At 41.2% G+C, this 17472-nt stretch overlaps 1 protein-coding gene across 1 annotated transcript in view; it reads right to left on the bottom strand.

Annotated features, from left to right (window-relative positions):
* Positions 1-17472, bottom strand: part of LOC132111214 (orexin receptor type 2-like) — a 64673-nt gene that overhangs the window by 43867 nt on the left and 3334 nt on the right. Inside the window, exon 2 of the mRNA XM_059518370.1 lies at positions 835-1013. Within this exon, the coding sequence (XP_059374353.1) occupies positions 835-1013 (179 nt within the window). The remainder of the gene's footprint in view (positions 1-834; positions 1014-17472) is intronic.

Below are 17472 nucleotides of genomic sequence, written 5' to 3'. Positions count from 1 at the left end.
GAATGTCTGAATGCTTTGGCATAGCATTTATATTAGACTTTTCCATACTCTAGTGCTGCTCAAGTAGAATTCCTTGTGATGTTCTGCCTTTGTTCTAAGCCTCTGCTCAAAGAAGTTTGAGCTTAAGTGCCTGGCACACATTTGCAAGATGCAAGCATCCTACATAATATTGGCATCAATCAACTTGACTTTCTTTGAGAGTCAAAAGGCATGAATGTGATTAAAAACAAGTGATTTTATTCAGGCACATATCAACACTTAGTAACTGTAGCCAAGGCTCACAGCTGCTTCCTCAGTCTTGATAACTTCAAAACTCTCATTTATATTAGAAAATATAAGAAAACCATGGATATCAGGAATGTAGAAGAAAGAAACGATACTTTTAGCTCTCAAACTGTTAAGGGTATGTATAAAGGGTATATTACAGCTGAAATATTAAAGTCCATCCATCAGACCCTTCCAAGAAAAGAAGGTTGAGTAATATGTTCTGAAAAATTGACCAGAGGAGCATGTTGTCATCCTCAGGAACTCCATCTGTTTCATCTATTGATGTTGACAAGTATGTCATATTATGGCAGTACATCTGTAGCTCAAAAAAATAAATAAAAATATAAATTGTTAATGTGATTTATTGATGGGGAAGCAAAGCATTCACTTAAAAAAGCGCACAGCCTCTAGCAGCAAGCAGGTTGGTATACTGATGTGTCAGAAGTAATAGATGTTCAAGATCAAAGGTGTCATAGTTCACAAATGTACAGATCTCAAAACATTTGAAACTTCATTTTGAGAGGGCAAATATAGTGGTAAATGTACATATGCTGTCAGTTTCCTCACCTGTAAGTAAGGTAGTATCTTGCACAGGGTCTGTCCGAAGAACCAGGTTTCTGTGATGTCAACCACAAGACTCGCAGGAAGACATATGATTGTGACCAGGATGTCTGCGAAGGACAGGTTCACTATGAAGTAGTTGGTCACTGTGCGCATGTGATGGTTTTTCCAAACTGCAAAACAAACTGAAAACAAGATGCCTTACTTTGTGGCTGTAAAAACCATAGCCAGATGTACTAAATTTAACTCTATTTAAGTTATTAAAGCAGGTGATTTTTATTTGTATTTTTTATTAAACATGATTAGTCCTTTTTTTCTAGCACAACTAGAAAACTAGAAGGATCTCAACTAGGGTGTAATTTTAAATAGAATGCAAAAAAATAAAAAATACAAAATACAAATGAAAAAAAGTGATGAACAACAGAATTTGCTCATTGGAAAAAACATGACTGTACCTAGATTTAAGCTCCAAAAACATCCCTATACATAAAGCATTTGCAAGACTGAGCACTCAAAATCCACAAATCCTTTGAAACACTAGTCATGACACTCAACAAAAAGAGTAGAAACAAGATTAAATGGAAATGCTTCAGAAAATGCTTTGCTTATTTTACAATTGATTAAAATTATAGGTTATGTTTAGTGAAGGTTCAGTGTAGGTGGAACGTTATGTTATTTTCAAGCGCAATAGAGCATTAATCTTTCAGCATCACTCACCAGAGATTTACTTTCCGATCTGCAGTGATACATACAAAAACCACTGTAATAAAATGTCAAATCTTTCAATCTTTCAGAAAAAATGCTTTTAATTTTTTTTCCCCACTCACTGGACATTTCACTTTAAAAAAAGGTGTATTTAAGGTATTTAAATATCAATATGTGAATCTTTACTTGATTTGAACAGCTTGATTTACATGAATTGGGTTTGTGTTTTGAAGACATCTAAGGAAAATTGCATTAAAATTAGATATGATTGAAAATACTCATTCTCTATCATCAAAGACTGATTTTTATGCTGTTCTACCTGGTGATGAGTAATTGTTGTGACGCTATATGCACATTCCTGTAAATGGGTATGTTTAGAAAGCATCTCTGCAAAAAATAAATGTAAATGAAAATATGGGACTGGCTGGCTCAAGAATCACACATGAAACAGCTGTGGATTAATAATTTCCTTGACACAGTCACAGATAAGCAGCCAAGTGTCATCAGCTGATTAATGTTGATTTTATTTAAATATCTGGTATGGCACTTAACATAATCAATAATTCAGAGGTCCCTGTAAAAAGAAAGAAATCTGCTTTGTGTCATGCAGCACTGAATAGGGATGCAATAAACAGCACTGAAACACTGGACAAAAAAGCTGTTAAACGTTCATATTTATTATGTTTTGATGCGAACCGCATACTTGCTATTACTCAATATGTGTCAAAACCGATATCAGATGCAAAGTTAATGTGTACTGTACCAGAACATTAGGAAACCCAGCATTCGTCTACAGTAAAGAATTAACTCATAATACAATATGGGTCATACAAGGTAATAGGAAAAGGCTAACAAGGCACAGAAAACTGAGTCTTCCCTTTAGAAATACTCATTGCTGTAAGTGACGACTAGCGGTGGCCTCCCTGTATTTCACATGTGATAGGTGAAATATGAGAAGACTATTGATATCTTATTGCTGGATTGCTTCTCAACATTCAGTTGAAGATTGTCATTCACAAAAGCCCACAGTGACAATCACATATTTGTCTGCTTTCATTATAAATGGTCTGAATTGTGACTCAGTCCTGAATAATTGCTGTATTCCAGCGTGTCATGATAAGCCATTCTTACTTAATGTTTGATAGATGGCAAGTCTTCCTTTTTTTCTTATTTATCAGAACAGTCTGGTCTTTCAAGGCTTTTTTCTTTTCACTGTTTCCTTTGTGAAACCCTTGAACCTACAGAGAGGTTTATGAAGTTAAAACAACTGAATGCTTCGTCTCCAAAACTGGGACTTGTGAAGCAACCTGAGAATGAATGAAGACACAGCTGTTGAATCAACCTAGAGGGCAGAGCAGAAGATGGGGTGATGTAATGACCTGCGTCCCCAGGCAATATTAGTGTTGGCATATTTGAGAGTTTAGCTGCCACCTTTCCTCATTCCTAAGGGACATTCCCAGAGGTCAGTGAATCTCAGCATCTCAGGCGTTATGGATAACACTGTAAACTATTAATAGCTTAAGTTAAAAATGGCCAAAACTCATCAATGCCAAAATTAATAAATAAGGAAATCAAAGAAGGCAGGATTTACCTTTCACAGAGACAGAACATGAACTCAGAAGCAATTCTTTAATAGTGTGAGGTAAGACTGAAGTAGCAAAACATTTAATATTTGACAATTTTTTTATGACAGAAATGTGAAATGACCAATATCTGTGATGCAAAACCATAACCCACCCCCAGTGTTCACAACATTCTTGGTATAGTGCAGGGGCGTAGATTACGCGGGGGACGCCGGGGACGCCGGGGACGCGGGGGACGTGTCCCCCCCACTTTTATCATCACGGAAATTCATCCCCTGTACTTTTTCGGGCAAATGTGTTCGTATAGAGGTTTTCAAGAGCTGGTGTGAATAAACATAGATTTAAACTCAGAGAGACAGGATAGTCTGCGCATGACCTGATGTTTTTTCGGACCGAGAAGGCGAGATGAACAGTGCGTGTTTCATTCATACTCGAAGCCAGGGGGCGCTCTCGTGCAGAAAGACGTACCAGGAAACTCCTAATATGGGCAATAGAGTCCAGCTATCCCTGCATGAAAACAGTTGTTTCTCCAGCAGGTGATAAAGTATATGAACAATGCAGTGCTAATTGACATAGCATTTATTGCAGTATATAAACTATTATGCCTTATTATATGATACGTGTATATAAACAAATCATTATTTGTTATTGTCCAGCAGTTTTCTAAAAAAACTGAAACTGAAATCTTCAGATTTCTAAGCCAATTAAAATCTAGAAATTAGAGAAAAATTCAGAAATAATTCTGATATTCTGATTTGCTGCTAAAAAAACACTTGTATTATGATAATGTTGAAAACAGCTGAGTATATTTTTTTCCTTTTTCTTTGATGAATAGACAGGTCAGAAGAGCAGCATTTATCTGAAATAGAAATCTCTTGTAAAATGATGCTTTATCATCACTTTTGATCAATTTAAAAAAAACTTGCTAAATACAAGTATTAATTTCTATCATTTATTTAACAAAAAAAATAATAATTATACTGACTAAGCTTTTGAATGATATAGTGTATAATGTTTCAAAAGCTTTTTATTTCACATAAATGCTGATCTGTGGACCCTTGTATTCATCAAAAAATGCTGAAGAAAATGTACTCCTCTGTTTTAAATATTGATAATCAGCAAATCAGCATATTAAGAATGATTTCTGATTAATGTGACACTGAAGACTGGAGAAATGGTGCTGAAAATTTACCTCTGATCACAGGAATACATTACATTTAAAAAATATTCAAATAGAAAACACTTAATAATAGTAAAAATATGTCACAATATTACTGCTTATGCTGTACTTTGGATCAAATAAAGGCAGGCTTCGTGAGCAGAAGAGACTTCTTTTGTGTGTGTGTGTGTGTGTGTGTGTGTATGTGTGTGTAATTTCTGTCCCCCTCACTTCTGAAAAGATGGCTACGCCCCTGGTATAGTGCATCCTCATACCAGGAAAATCTGGACTTGAGGTTTGGGGATTTCCAGTTGGTGCATGAAGACACGGCAGTGTCTTTAGCGGCAGTGCAGAGGCACTGTTACCACACATAGGGCATTTTCAAAGCATCCTCACAGTGGTAGAACATCTAGCTCTATTTCTGTCTTTCCACTTGTTTCATGTGCTCATCACATGACCACCTCTGCTCTGGTTGTTTGATGAACACCCCCCCCCCCCCCAGCACAATGCTGCACTTCCAAAAAAAAAAAAAAAAGACACTTATCAAAGCTCAGCAGTAGCTTTGCGGCAGAACTCTCACCTGTCAGAGTATTGCATAATTGCACAATTGCTATAAGATGATATAAGCAACCCTTGAAGAGAAGAACGGATATTTAAATCTCAGAGCGGTAATTCAATCCCCATCATTCTGCTAACAGCTCCACTTTTTAGAATGGAATTACCAGTAGAAGTAAACACAGAACAGGACAAAATGTTGACACATTCATCTATCAAAGATCACCTGTCTATGCCAGTAGAAAATCCATGATGGCTACAACTAGATCTGGATTTTACATGTCTGAATACTGCAAAAGGTTTCAAACGTCTAATCCAATTATTAAACATCTGCAAAGACATCATGGTTCATGGTTCAAACACACATACATTTTTGTACATTTGGAAGTTCTGACTTTATTGCTGAATTGAGAATATGACAGTTTCTTTCTTTTTTTTTTTTTTTTTTTTTTTTTTAGAAATCACACAAGATGATATGAGGGTCCTTTGTAATTTCTAAAGACTAGTAAGAACCATTGTGACAGCAATTAAAATGTGCAAACTACACACACACACATATATATATATATATATATATATATATATATATATATATATATATATATATATATATATATATATATATATATATATATATACATATATTATATAAAGTAAGTACATTTGCGACGTTTTTTATTATTTATTTTTTTGAGACAAATTATCTGGTAATTTTTATTCTTTAATACGATTTGATATTCTAATATTCATCAGATGTGTGTTAAATTATGTGTCTCTACAGTAATATACAGGGCTGGACTGGGATAAAATTTGTCCCTAGACAAATCCAGCCCATAAGTTCCCTGTGAATGTTTTGCTGGATTATATGGCCTTCTAATGGAGTAATTAAATGAACAAATAAAACAGGACAGAAACAAATAATGACAGATATTAGCCTACTGAATTCATGGCAAATGCAACAAACTCATAATGCATTCTGGTCACATAGATATGTACTTGACAGTAAAGCATTGATTTTGAGCTAGAATGCAGAAAATGAACTGCTGTTGAATACTGCTGTCATCATTTCCTCACCCTCATGTTACTTTCATCTGTGTAAAACAAAACACTTATTTTATTCACTTCAAGCACTGGTCACCATCACTATAGAATTTTTAGGGTTAGGTCTATGTTTTTGGACAGTAATATTAATCTATGATTAACAAAATATGTTGAAATTAAATGACATTTCTAGCTTCCATAAAACCAGTTCATTTAGAGGTTAATAACAAAGTGAACATTTTTTAATGCAGTAAAGCATTTCAGGATGTAAGGTAAAATAATTTAAAAAATAAAAATGGCCTGCACTGTCAAGTTCATATCATTTAAAGTCTTCTCCACTAAACAGAAAAATTCATATTGTGATTGCATTTGAATAATGTGATATGTTCAATTTAATTTCATAACTCTGAATATTTCTGATATAACATAATTTTTCTTTCACATGCATTTATCAAAGTAATAACCTAGAGATATTGTAATATGGTATAGAACAGGGTGTCCATATTGAATATAAATTTGTTTAACTGCTATATCATAGGGATATGACTCATCTCATATCAAAGCAAATGTAAGAGAATAGCTAATCTCAGAATGAAAATTCTGTCATCCTGAACCCACGCACGTCATTCTGAAGACTGAATCTGTTATTTTCTCTATGCTACTGCATACAAAATAATTTTTATGAAGCTTTTTGTTTACACTGTAAAAAGAGGTAATATGTCATTATACATTAAACCTGATTCTAACTTATTTAACCCATAAAATTTACTTTTGTCTGTATATTGATGTAAATATGTTGGTTCAGCGAAGTAAATATTATTTTTGTCTTAAATAAAACCATTTTATTTAGATGTAACCATTTTTGGGTTATCTTTTATCCAGTGTTAGTGAACACATCAGTCAAGCTACAAAAAAAGTAAACTCTTTTGAAGTCATACATACAGGAGCAGACAAAATTTAGGCGGTAATTCAGATAAAATCTTGTATTCCATCGCAGCTCTCAAATAAAAATGATATAGTTAGATACGTTTCTGTCATGTGTATGTTCCTGTTTAGTTCCTGTTTTCCTTAATTGTTTTTTCCTGTTCTTGTCCTCATAGTGTGAATTTTTGTTCCAGCTATGTTTGATTAATTCCGCTCCCAGGCGTGTCCCATTGGTGTATGTGTATTTGTAATGAGTTCTGCCCCTTGTTTCCCGTCTGCTGTTAAATGCCATCCCTAAGCTCCTGTGTATGTAAACCTATGCTTGTTGGATTAAATTCTCAGTTAAAGTATTCTTCAGCCTCTTCTTGTTCCTTCCTCCCTGAGTTTCCGTGACAGAACATCAGACCCTACAAAAATAATTGAAGAACGAGCAATGTTCATCACAGTAGCTCAGGATAACCCTGACCCTGTCAGTTATGCGAGGGCATGCCGCACGCCCTCGCCAGCTCCCTCGAGGAAACCCTTGTGACTCTGATCCGGCTCGGGATAACTTTCCATCGTCCCACGGAGCTCACAGACACCACCAACCTCAGCTGGAAGAAGGTAGTCATCTGGTGTCTGGAGAGCCTCCAAACAGAGCTGGGACCCCTCCACTGTCCACGTCGAAGTCAAGTCCGCCAGCCATTCCAAAGTTAAGCCCACCTGCCGCACTGAAGACAAGCCTGCCGGGCGTTCATGTAACAAGCCCGCTGGCCATTCCCGTGTCAAGCCCGCCTGTCACTTCAAAATCAAGCCCGTCAGACATGGCTTACTCCTGCCCAGAGCTCGCTCCAGTGTTGGCTTTCAGCCCCAGAGCTCACTCCAATGTCGGTGCCAGTTCCTTGAAGGCGCGTTGCTTTGTCTCTCCTCCAGAGCACCCTCCAGTGCAAGCACCTAGTAAGCGCTTCCCTGACCTCCAGTTAAGCCCAGGGTGGACTCCTGATTCCTCGTCTAGCCCAGGAAGGGCTCCTGATCCCCAGTTAAGCCCATGTAGGACTCCTGAATCCTCGTTTAGCCCAGGTATGGCTACTGATTAATTTGTTTAGTCCAGGAAGGGCTCCTGATCCCCAGTTAAGCCCAGGGAGGACTCCTGATTCCTCGTCTAGCCAAGGAAGGGCTCCTGACCCCCAGTTAACCCCAGGGAGGACTCCTGATTCCTCATTTAGCCCAGGGAGGGCTACTGATTCATTTGTTTAGTCCAGGAATGGCTCTTGATCCCCAGTTAAACCCAAGTAGGACTCCTGATTCCTCATTTAGCCCAGGGAGGGCTACTGATTCATTTGTTTAGCCCAGGAAGGGCTCCTGATCCCCAGTTAAGCCCAGGGAGGACTCCTGATTCCTCGTCTAGCCCAGGATGGGCTCCTGATCGCCAGTTAAGCCCAGGGAGGACTCCTGATTCCTCGTCTAGCCTAGGAAGGGCTCCTGATCCCCAGTTAAGCCCAGGGAGGACTCCTGATTCCTCGTCTAGCCCAGGAAGGGCTCCTGATCGCCAGTTAAGCCCAGGGAGGACTCCTGATTCCTCGTCTAGCCCAGGAAGGGCTCCTTATGGTTTTTCCTGTTTCTGTCCTCGTTGTATGAATATTTCTTCCAACCTTGTTTCATTAATTAGTTAATTTGCTTGCAGGTGTGTCAACTTGGTGTATGTTTATTTATAATGAGTTCTGCCCCTTGTTTCCTGTCTAGTGTTAAATGTCATCCCTCAGTTCCTGTGTATGTAAACCTTTGCTTGTTGGATTAAAGTCTCACTTAAAGTATTCTCCAGCATCTCCTCATTCCTTCCTCCCCGAGTGTCCATGACAGTTGCATTAAGTTTGACATCAGTGACGTTTGGTCACAAGACACAAAGACAACCGACAACATTTGATATCAGTGACACTGATATTTGGAGCCAGAAAGAAAATTTCACATAATAACACATATGTGTTAGACTATGGTAATTTGAGTAACATGCATGCAACTTAAAAAATGGATTCTGCATTACGCTTTGTAACAAATGCTTGCATTCACCAATGTATTTTAATCTCTGTAGGAAGCTCCTCTTTATATCAATGGAGAGCAACTTGTTACAGTTTATTGCCAAGACATTATTAGATAAAGCAGCTATTTATATCCCCGGCCATTTATCCTAGCAATTAAAGCACTTTATCTACAACCCAATTCACTGATTATCTTCTGACTGAGCTTGAACTCTCTCTCTCTCTCTCTGTTTCCTGCACATGGAATGAGCTGCAGCATACTGTTACCTTACAAGCACTCTCCTCTTTGAATACCCTTAAAAACTTCCTACAGGAAACATGTTGCTGATTTGCATAATCCTTGACCTGAAGTGAAAAGTGAAATGAACAGTAAACAGCAGTTTACAAATGGGAAATTTATAAAAAGACATTAAGAACCACAGGCCTGTATTTTAAACCTTTTTTTATTGTTTTATTGTTATTAAACAATAATAGGGCCATATAAAATGTTTTTCTTATTTATTTATTTTTTCTGGTAATCAGATGAAGGCATAAAACAATTATATTCATCCTTATCACATGAAAAATCATTTTATTGTTTTGAATTATTAATATTTATTATTAGTAGTAGCATTGTTGTTATAATATTAATTAATAATTCATTACATTTATATAGCGCTTTTCTATGCACTCAAAGCGCTTTACATAGTCAGGGGGTATCTCCTCATCCACCACCAGTGTGCAGCATCCACCTGGATGATGCGACGGCAGCCATATTGCGCCAGAACGCCCACCACACACCAGCTTACTGGTGGAGAGGAGAGACAGTGATGAAGCCAATCAGCAGACATGGGGATTGTTAGGAGGCCATGATGGTCAGAGGCCAATGGGCGAAATTTAGCCAGGATGCCGAGGTCACACCTCTACTCTTTTCGAAAGACATCCTGGGATTTTTAATGACCACAGAGAGTCAGGACCTCGGTTTAACGTCTCATCCGAAGGACGGAACATTGAGTCTTAAGACTGCTAAATTATAATATATTTTTGACAGTTTCTTCACGTTTAAATAAACTTTTATTTTGATGGTTTGCTGTGAGGAACTTGCAGGCGCTGTCTATAGGCTTGTTTGAGATGAGCAAAATCTGCGCAGAACCAATCACCGGTGATCACCGCGAGATGCATGCCGGTCAGAAAAGTGTCCGAGTTACGTCAGCCTTGCTCTGATGTCATGCTGACGTGTGCCAAAAAACATGCGTTTATTTTATTTTTCTCTTTATTCTATTGTATGTTTGTGTGAATTAATAAATCAATCCATTAAAAATATACATGCACACATACATATCTAAATGGACTGTTTAGCCATTATGCCTCATCTTTGTGTGGTTTCATCTGAGAAGTGTCAGGGCCTGGCTTAAAACAAGGGAAGAAATTCTGAAGAATGTTTGCTACAAAAACAACTTTGACTTGCATAGTATGTAAAAATACTATGGACGTGAAATGGTGGCAGAAACCTGCTGGTTTGCAAATATTCTTCTAAATTCCCTCTTTTGTGTTCAGCAGAACAAAGGAATTTATGCACATGATGACAAAACAGTGGTATTTCGATTACATGCACTTCGTCTGCGAGAAAAAACGCGAACGCAATCTCCTTCATTGCTGACGTTTCCAGGCAACAAAACACGAGATTCAGGAAGTGTCTGACTTAAAAGGTCTTTATTGACCCCTCCTCTTACTGCAGCCGCCTACTCTCGCCTACATTTCAGGTGAGGCAAGGCGCATCTCAAACAAGCCTTATGTTATAAGACAGTAGTTTGGTCAAATTAAACAAAAAAAAAAAAACAAATAAAGTGACTCTCAGAGCAGCTGGAGATGGAATTGTGTATTCATATCATCATAGTGAGACAACAGAGGCTGAAAACACTGCAAGCGTCGTCCGAGCTTGTGTAAACAAAACAGTGCATTGCATCATGCACTATTCATTCATTCATTCATTCATTCATTCACTGCGGAACTTATGTCGCCTCTACGCGATGTCAAATGCTTCCGCAGATTTTTTAGTATTACCAAAGACTGTCTTAAAGAGACTTTGATATTACTATAGAATTTTACCTGAGCATTGCAAATCACGCTTTGTTCCAAGTACTCACTCGCTGCAGACTGTAGCACGGTGATGTCACGTATGCACGTCACGTGCATCACTTTGGGCATAATCATAGAGAGTGTCATTAAAAATGTGTTCGATTTCAAACATTTAAGACATGTTTTATGATATAGTGTTCGAAGTGCTGGTCTTTAAAGGGTTTTTAAAAGTCTTATTTCGCCTAAATAAGAATTATTGAACCTTTAAAGATGTCTTAAAATAGAGCATAAAGACTTTATTAATATAAGTAATGTCATTGATGGTTGCATGCATTGCAAAAAAATTATCATATTTGTAATATTTTTCATTAACTAACATTATCAAAGATTAAAAGATACTGTAACACATGTATTGTTCAATGTTAGTTCATGTTAATTAATACATTAACTAGTGTTTACCAATGACACTTTATAGTGTTACCTCTATCTGTTTTTGTTTTCCTCTGATAGACTGTATTGCCCTCAAATGTAACATTTTCAAACTGAAAACACTTCAAACTTTCAGGCTATGCTTTCTCAAGCCAACCTAAATTTTTACTTGACAAACTTTATTAATTTAGTTGATGTTAATGCTGGTTATAAATTAAATCTCATAGGTACTCTACAGACAAACCATATAACACTTTTTCTAACACCATCCTATAATATGTTTAAAAAGACATTTAAAATATTTCCCTTGTATGGCTCTTCTAGCTTTCTTCCAAATAATTTAATATTGCTTTAATATTGTTTGTTCTTTTATGTTAATTAGGTGACGTGCCCAGTGCCTAGTGTGCAGTAAGATATTTTAAGACTGTCCACCTGGGTGTGTGAAGAATGGCAGGAGGAGAGTCCTGTATTGGTTTTATTCCTTCAAAGACTTTGAGGGCTACTGCTCGGCTGATTGTTTTAACAGTGATGGAGGTGAATTTTAGAATTAGAAGATTTTTTTTCTTTCTTGTGCCATGTCTATAGTATTAATCTATATTTGTATATGCAATTATATTTTCTGTTTTGTTCTTTCAAATAAAAATTAAAAAAATCACTGTTATCAGTTTGGTTTTTTGGAGGCACCATGCATAAAATGGGATGCAGACACTGAAAATATACTGTATGTAGTCAATTGAACTTAAAACTATTTTATTGGCTTAAATATTACACATGCAAAATTGCCAAAGCAAAAGAAAAATGTCCAAAATTATAGTTAATAAATAGATAAACGAGAACCATGGCAGATGAAAGATTAAAATGAGAAAGGCAGCAGCTATTTGCACTAAGAGCAAATAGCTATAGATTACATTAACACTATGTTAAAATAGCAGGATTTTCTGCTATTTATATTACTTATTGCAAATGGTGGCAATTATCTGCACCTCAGTATTGTAGTACATTATAAAACAGTCTGAAATAACAACTTATTGAGTGTAAATTATAATTTTAATTCAAATTATTAAATGGATGCCACCTTATTGGGAAAATAAAGCCATCCCTCACAACTTTTTGATTATTTCCTTATTTTTTTATTGAAAATTAATGCTTTTCTGATGTGATTTGAAATTTGAGAAAAAAAGAAAAAAAAACTTTGTCAAAAGGCAGATTTGAACCCAAATCGATCAAATTGTGAACAACACACATTTTAACATCTGCGCCATTAGAGTCGATGACTGTACTTTATCTGTTGTAATTTTGACAAGCTCAATAAGAATATATAAGGTGCCATTAAATTGTATTACAATTTAGACAGTGAAGTAAAGTGCAACAGAATGTTAATATATTGTAAATAAAACACTACACAGATATTTGTCACGTCCCCGGGCTGATCTGTCTGTTTTCCTATAGTGTGTGTGGTTGTTTACACTTACCATGTGCTTCTGTGTCACCGTGGTGCCCGTCTCCGCCCTCTTGTTTCATTATTATCTTGTTATTGGTCACCATCACCTGCTCTGCATCATGATAATCACTCCTTCTCTATTTAGTCTCCTCCTGTGTGCTGTCTGTTGTCAGATCTTCGTGTTCTCGTCCATTTCTCAGCTTTGTCCACATCTCCTGTCTAGCCTGCACAGAGATCGTGCCCATTTTGTTTTCATCCTCTAGTTTGTTTTTTCCCTCTTCCTCCTGCTTTCAGGCAGCGCTACTCTCCAGCCTTCCGTGCTAGCGATCACCGATCGCCGTCACTCCTCTTCTTCGCGGCGCCGCAGCGCGCCACCAGTTCCCCGCCTCAACAGCGCCCCCGCCTCCCTGTCAGCTTATCTGGGCAGTGCATCAGTGGATTTCCTAGTGGAATTCGTCCAGGAGGCTCCTTGGATCTGCTCCAGACTGCCCTGTTCCTGGATAGTTTTTGTTTGTTAATTTTTTATTTTTATTTTTTTTCCTTAGAAATTAAAAGCCAATCCAATAAACTGACCTTTTTGAGCACCTGCAAGTCCCAGTCTCGCCTTGACAGAAAGATCTGACCACCATGGACTCAGCAGGTGCAGATCCCCTCAGATCAGCTGTCACCCAGCAGGGCATTCTCTTGGGCCAGCATACCTCCCAGCTAACATCCACGTCCCGGGAGGCTGAGTTCCTTAATGCCAAGTTGTCAGAGGTGACTGCCCAGCTCCAGGAACTTCGCCGACAGACATCTGCCAGATCGGAGGACCCCACTAGTCTTTCCTCTACACGGCATGACCATGAGCCTCATGCCAACAACCCACCTCCCTATGATGGGAACCCTAACTCCTGCAGAGCCTTCCTGTCTCAGTGCTCCCTAGTCTTCGGCCTCCAGCCCCGCCGGTATGCCCAGGAAGAGACTAAGGTGGCTTATGTTTTGACCCTCCTCACAGGCAGGACCCGTGACTGGGGAACTTCAGTATGGGAGGCCCGGGCTCCCTTTAGCGCTTCTTTTGAGTCCTTTCGACAGGAGATGGTCAAATTATTTGATCGTTCTGCTCGGGGTGATGAGGCAGCAGCCCAGCTGGCACGGCTACGGCAAGGAGGCCGTTCAGTGACTGAGTTTGCCATTGAATTCAAGACCTTAGCAGCGGCCTGTGACTGGAATGAGGGGGCTTGCAGAGCTGTATTCCGTGCTAGTCTTGACGAGGAGATCCAAGACAAGATTGCCAACCAAGAGCTTCCACGCAGCTTTGATGAGCTGGTCGACTTGGCTCTCCGTGTTGAGAGCCGCCTTCGCCTTCGTCACCAACAATTGTCTGCTCGCCGGTCCTGCCTCTGCCATCTCCTGCTGACCCTGAACCTATGCAGGTGGGACGTCTGCGTCTCACCCCCCAGCAGAAGCAAGAGAGACTCACCCGGGGCTTATGTCTCTACTGTGGGAGGGCCGGACACTTCGTCGGAAAATGCCCGCTATAAGCCAGGGCTCATCAGTAACCAGGGGGATTCTGGTGGGCACATCTACATAATTTCCCCCACTCTTCCCGCACGCTACTTCCCGTGGGTGTCCAGTTCGGAGGCTCTACTCACTCCTGTTTGGCCCTGGTGGATTCTGGGGCTGGTGGCAGTTTCATGGACACGGCACTGGCCAAGCAGTGGGGAATTCCTGCCATTCCCCTCTCTACTCCTATCTCTGTTCAGTCTCTTGATGATTCCCCTATCACCACCATCACTCACCTCACCCCTCCTGTAAGTCTTATCGTTTCTGGCAATCACCATGAGATAACCGAGCTGTACCTTCTTGACTCCCCGAGTGCTCCTGTGGTTCTGGGACACCCGTGGTTGGTGCAGCACGGCCCTCATGTGGATTGGGCCAGAAACTCAGTTTTGTCTTGGAAGCAGTCTTGTCTTGAGTCTTGTTTGGGTTCTGCCTCTTTTCCTGGTGCTGTGTTTCCTGTTGTGCAGGTGGATGATGCTGATCTGTCCGGGGTGCCGGAGGAGTACTGCGATCTGCGGCAGGTCTTCAGCAAGTCCCGGGCTGTGTCCCTGCCTCCTCACCTGCCTTATGATTGTGCCATCAACCTCCTCCCAGGCACTTCTCCGCCCAGGGGTCGGTTATATTCCCTGTCTGGTCCAGAAAGAGAGGCTATGGACAAATATATTCGTGAGTCCCTTGATGCCGGTCTCATCCGTCCCTCCTCGTCTCCTGCTGGCGCAGGATTTTTTTTTGTTAAGAAGAAGGATGGCTCCTTGCGCCCTTGTATTGATTACAGAGGTTTGAATGACATTACCATTCAGAATAGGTACCCCCTGCCCTTAATGTCGTCTGCCTTTGAACTCTTGCAGGGAGCCAAGGTCTTCAGTAAGTTGGACCTCCGTAATGCTTATCACCTGGTTCGGATTCGAGAGGGGGGTGAGTGGAAGACAGCATTCATCACTCCTTCGGGACATTATGAGTACCGGGTGCTACCCTTTGGCCTGACAAATGCCCCAGCTGTCTTCCAGGCCCTGGTTAATGACGTGTTGCGAGACATGGTTAACAAGTTTGTCTTTGTGTACCTTGATGACATTCTTATTTTTTCTCCTTCACTTCAGGTACACACCCAACACGTGCGCCAGGTGCTACAACGGCTGCTGGAGAACCAGCTATATGTTAAAGCGGAGAAGTGCGTTTTCCACTCCAAGTCAGTTCCCTTCCTGGGCTATATCATTTCGGCGGAGGGAATCAAAGCAGATCCCGCTAAGGTAAGGGCCGTAGCCGAGTGGCCACCTCCAGACTCACGCAAGGCACTACAGCGGTTTCTGGGATTTGCCAACTTCTACAGGCGCTTCATCAGAAACTTTAGTCAGGTTGCTGCACCCTTGACAGCTCTTACCTCCACTAAGGTACCGTTTAGGTGGAATTTGAAGGCTCAGGAGGCCTTTAATGACCTAAAGTCCCGATTCATTTCTGTTCCTGTTCTTTCGTTTCCAGACCCTGAACGTCAGTTTATTGTGGAGGTGGATGCTTCTGAGATTGGAGTAGGTGCGGTCCTTTCTCAGAGATCCCCCAGAGATCGGAAGGTACATCCCTGTGCCTACTACTCTCACCGCCTGAGCCCAGCAGAACGGAATTATGACGTAGGGAACCGGGAGCTGTTGGCGGTCAGACTGGCTTTGGGTGAGTGGCATCACTGGTTGGAGGGGTCAGCGCAGCCCTTTTTGGTTTGGACGGACCATAAGAATTTGGAATACATCCGTTCGGCCAAGAGGGTGAGTTCACGCCAGGCTCGATGGGCACTCTTCTTTGGCCGGTTCAACTTCTCTCTCTCGTATCGCCCAGGCTCCAAAAATGTAAAACCTGATGCCCTCTCCCGTCTTTACAGGGATACTAAGAGAATCGGTTCATCTACTGAAACCATTATCCCTAAAGAGATTGTGGTGGGGTCCCTCTCCTGGGATGTGGAGAGGAGAGTGCTGGAAGCCATACGAGAGAGAGAGGTACCAAGGGGGTGCCCGGAGGGTAGGCTCTTCGTGCCAGCTGTGCTGCGCCCTGAAGTCCTCCGGTGGGGGCATTCATCCAAGTTAGTCTGTCATCCTGGGGTTCGGAGATCTCTGGCTGCCATCCGCCAGCGATTTTGGTGGCCATCCATGGCCCAGGACGTCAGGCAGTTTGTGTTGCCTGCTCAATTTGCGCCCAGAACAAGAGTTCGAATCAGCCTCCTGTTGGTCTGCTACACCCATTACCCATCCCCTCCCGCCCCTGGTCACACATAGCCCTTGACTTTGTCACTGGTCTTCCACCATCGAGGGGTAACACCGTAATATTGACGGTGGTTGATCGCTTTTCTAAAGCAGCCCATTTCATCCCCCTTCCCAAACTGCCTTCAGCTAAGGAGACAGCTCAAGTGGTGGTTGACCACATCTTCCGGATTCATGGCCTTCCAGTGGACGTGGTTTCTGATAGGGGGCCACAGTTTGTCTCCCGGTTCTAGAAGGAGTTCTGTCGACAGATCGGGGCCTCTACGAGTCTGTCGTCAGGTTTTCACCCTCAGACCAATGGGCAGTCCGAGCGGGCAAACCAGGTTCTGGAACAAGCTCTCCGCTGCCTGACGTCCCATAATCCGAGTTCCTGGAGCCAACAGTTATCCTGGATTGAATATGCCCATAACTCCTTGCCAGTGGCGGCCACAGGTATGTCTCCATTCCAGTGCTCCATTGGTTTTCAACCTCCTATGTTCCCCTCACAGGAGCCCGATGCTGCTGTTCCGTCTGCCTTAGCCTTCGTCCGCAGGTGTCGCCACACCTGTAGGAGGGCTGAGGAAACCTTGGCTCGGTTTCCAGACGAACCAAAGCAGCGGCTGACCGTCACCGTATTCCTGCTCCCCGCTACGTATGTGGTCAGAGAGTATGGCTGTCAACCAAGGACCTTCCTCTCCGGGTGGCTTCTCGCAAGTTAGCCCCCAGGTTCATGGGGCCATATCAGATCACCAAGGTATTGAGTCCGGTGGCGGTAAAGCTCAAGTTACCTTCATACTTGGTCGGGTACACCCAGTCTTTCATGTTTCTCGGGTCAAGCCTGTGTTTCATTCTCGCCTTAACCCATCTGCTACTAACCCCCCAACCCCCCCCCCCCTCCCCGTCTAGTGGATGGTTCCCCAGCCTTCACTGTCAGGAGGTTGCTGGATGTCAGATGTCGAGGTCGGGGATTTCA

This window comes from Carassius carassius, chromosome 30, assembly GCF_963082965.1.
Source record: "Carassius carassius chromosome 30, fCarCar2.1, whole genome shotgun sequence".
Classification (NCBI taxonomy): Eukaryota; Metazoa; Chordata; class Actinopteri; order Cypriniformes; family Cyprinidae; genus Carassius; species Carassius carassius.
Note: the sequence above shows the minus strand (reverse complement) of the source record. Positions and strands in the feature narration are given on the sequence as shown.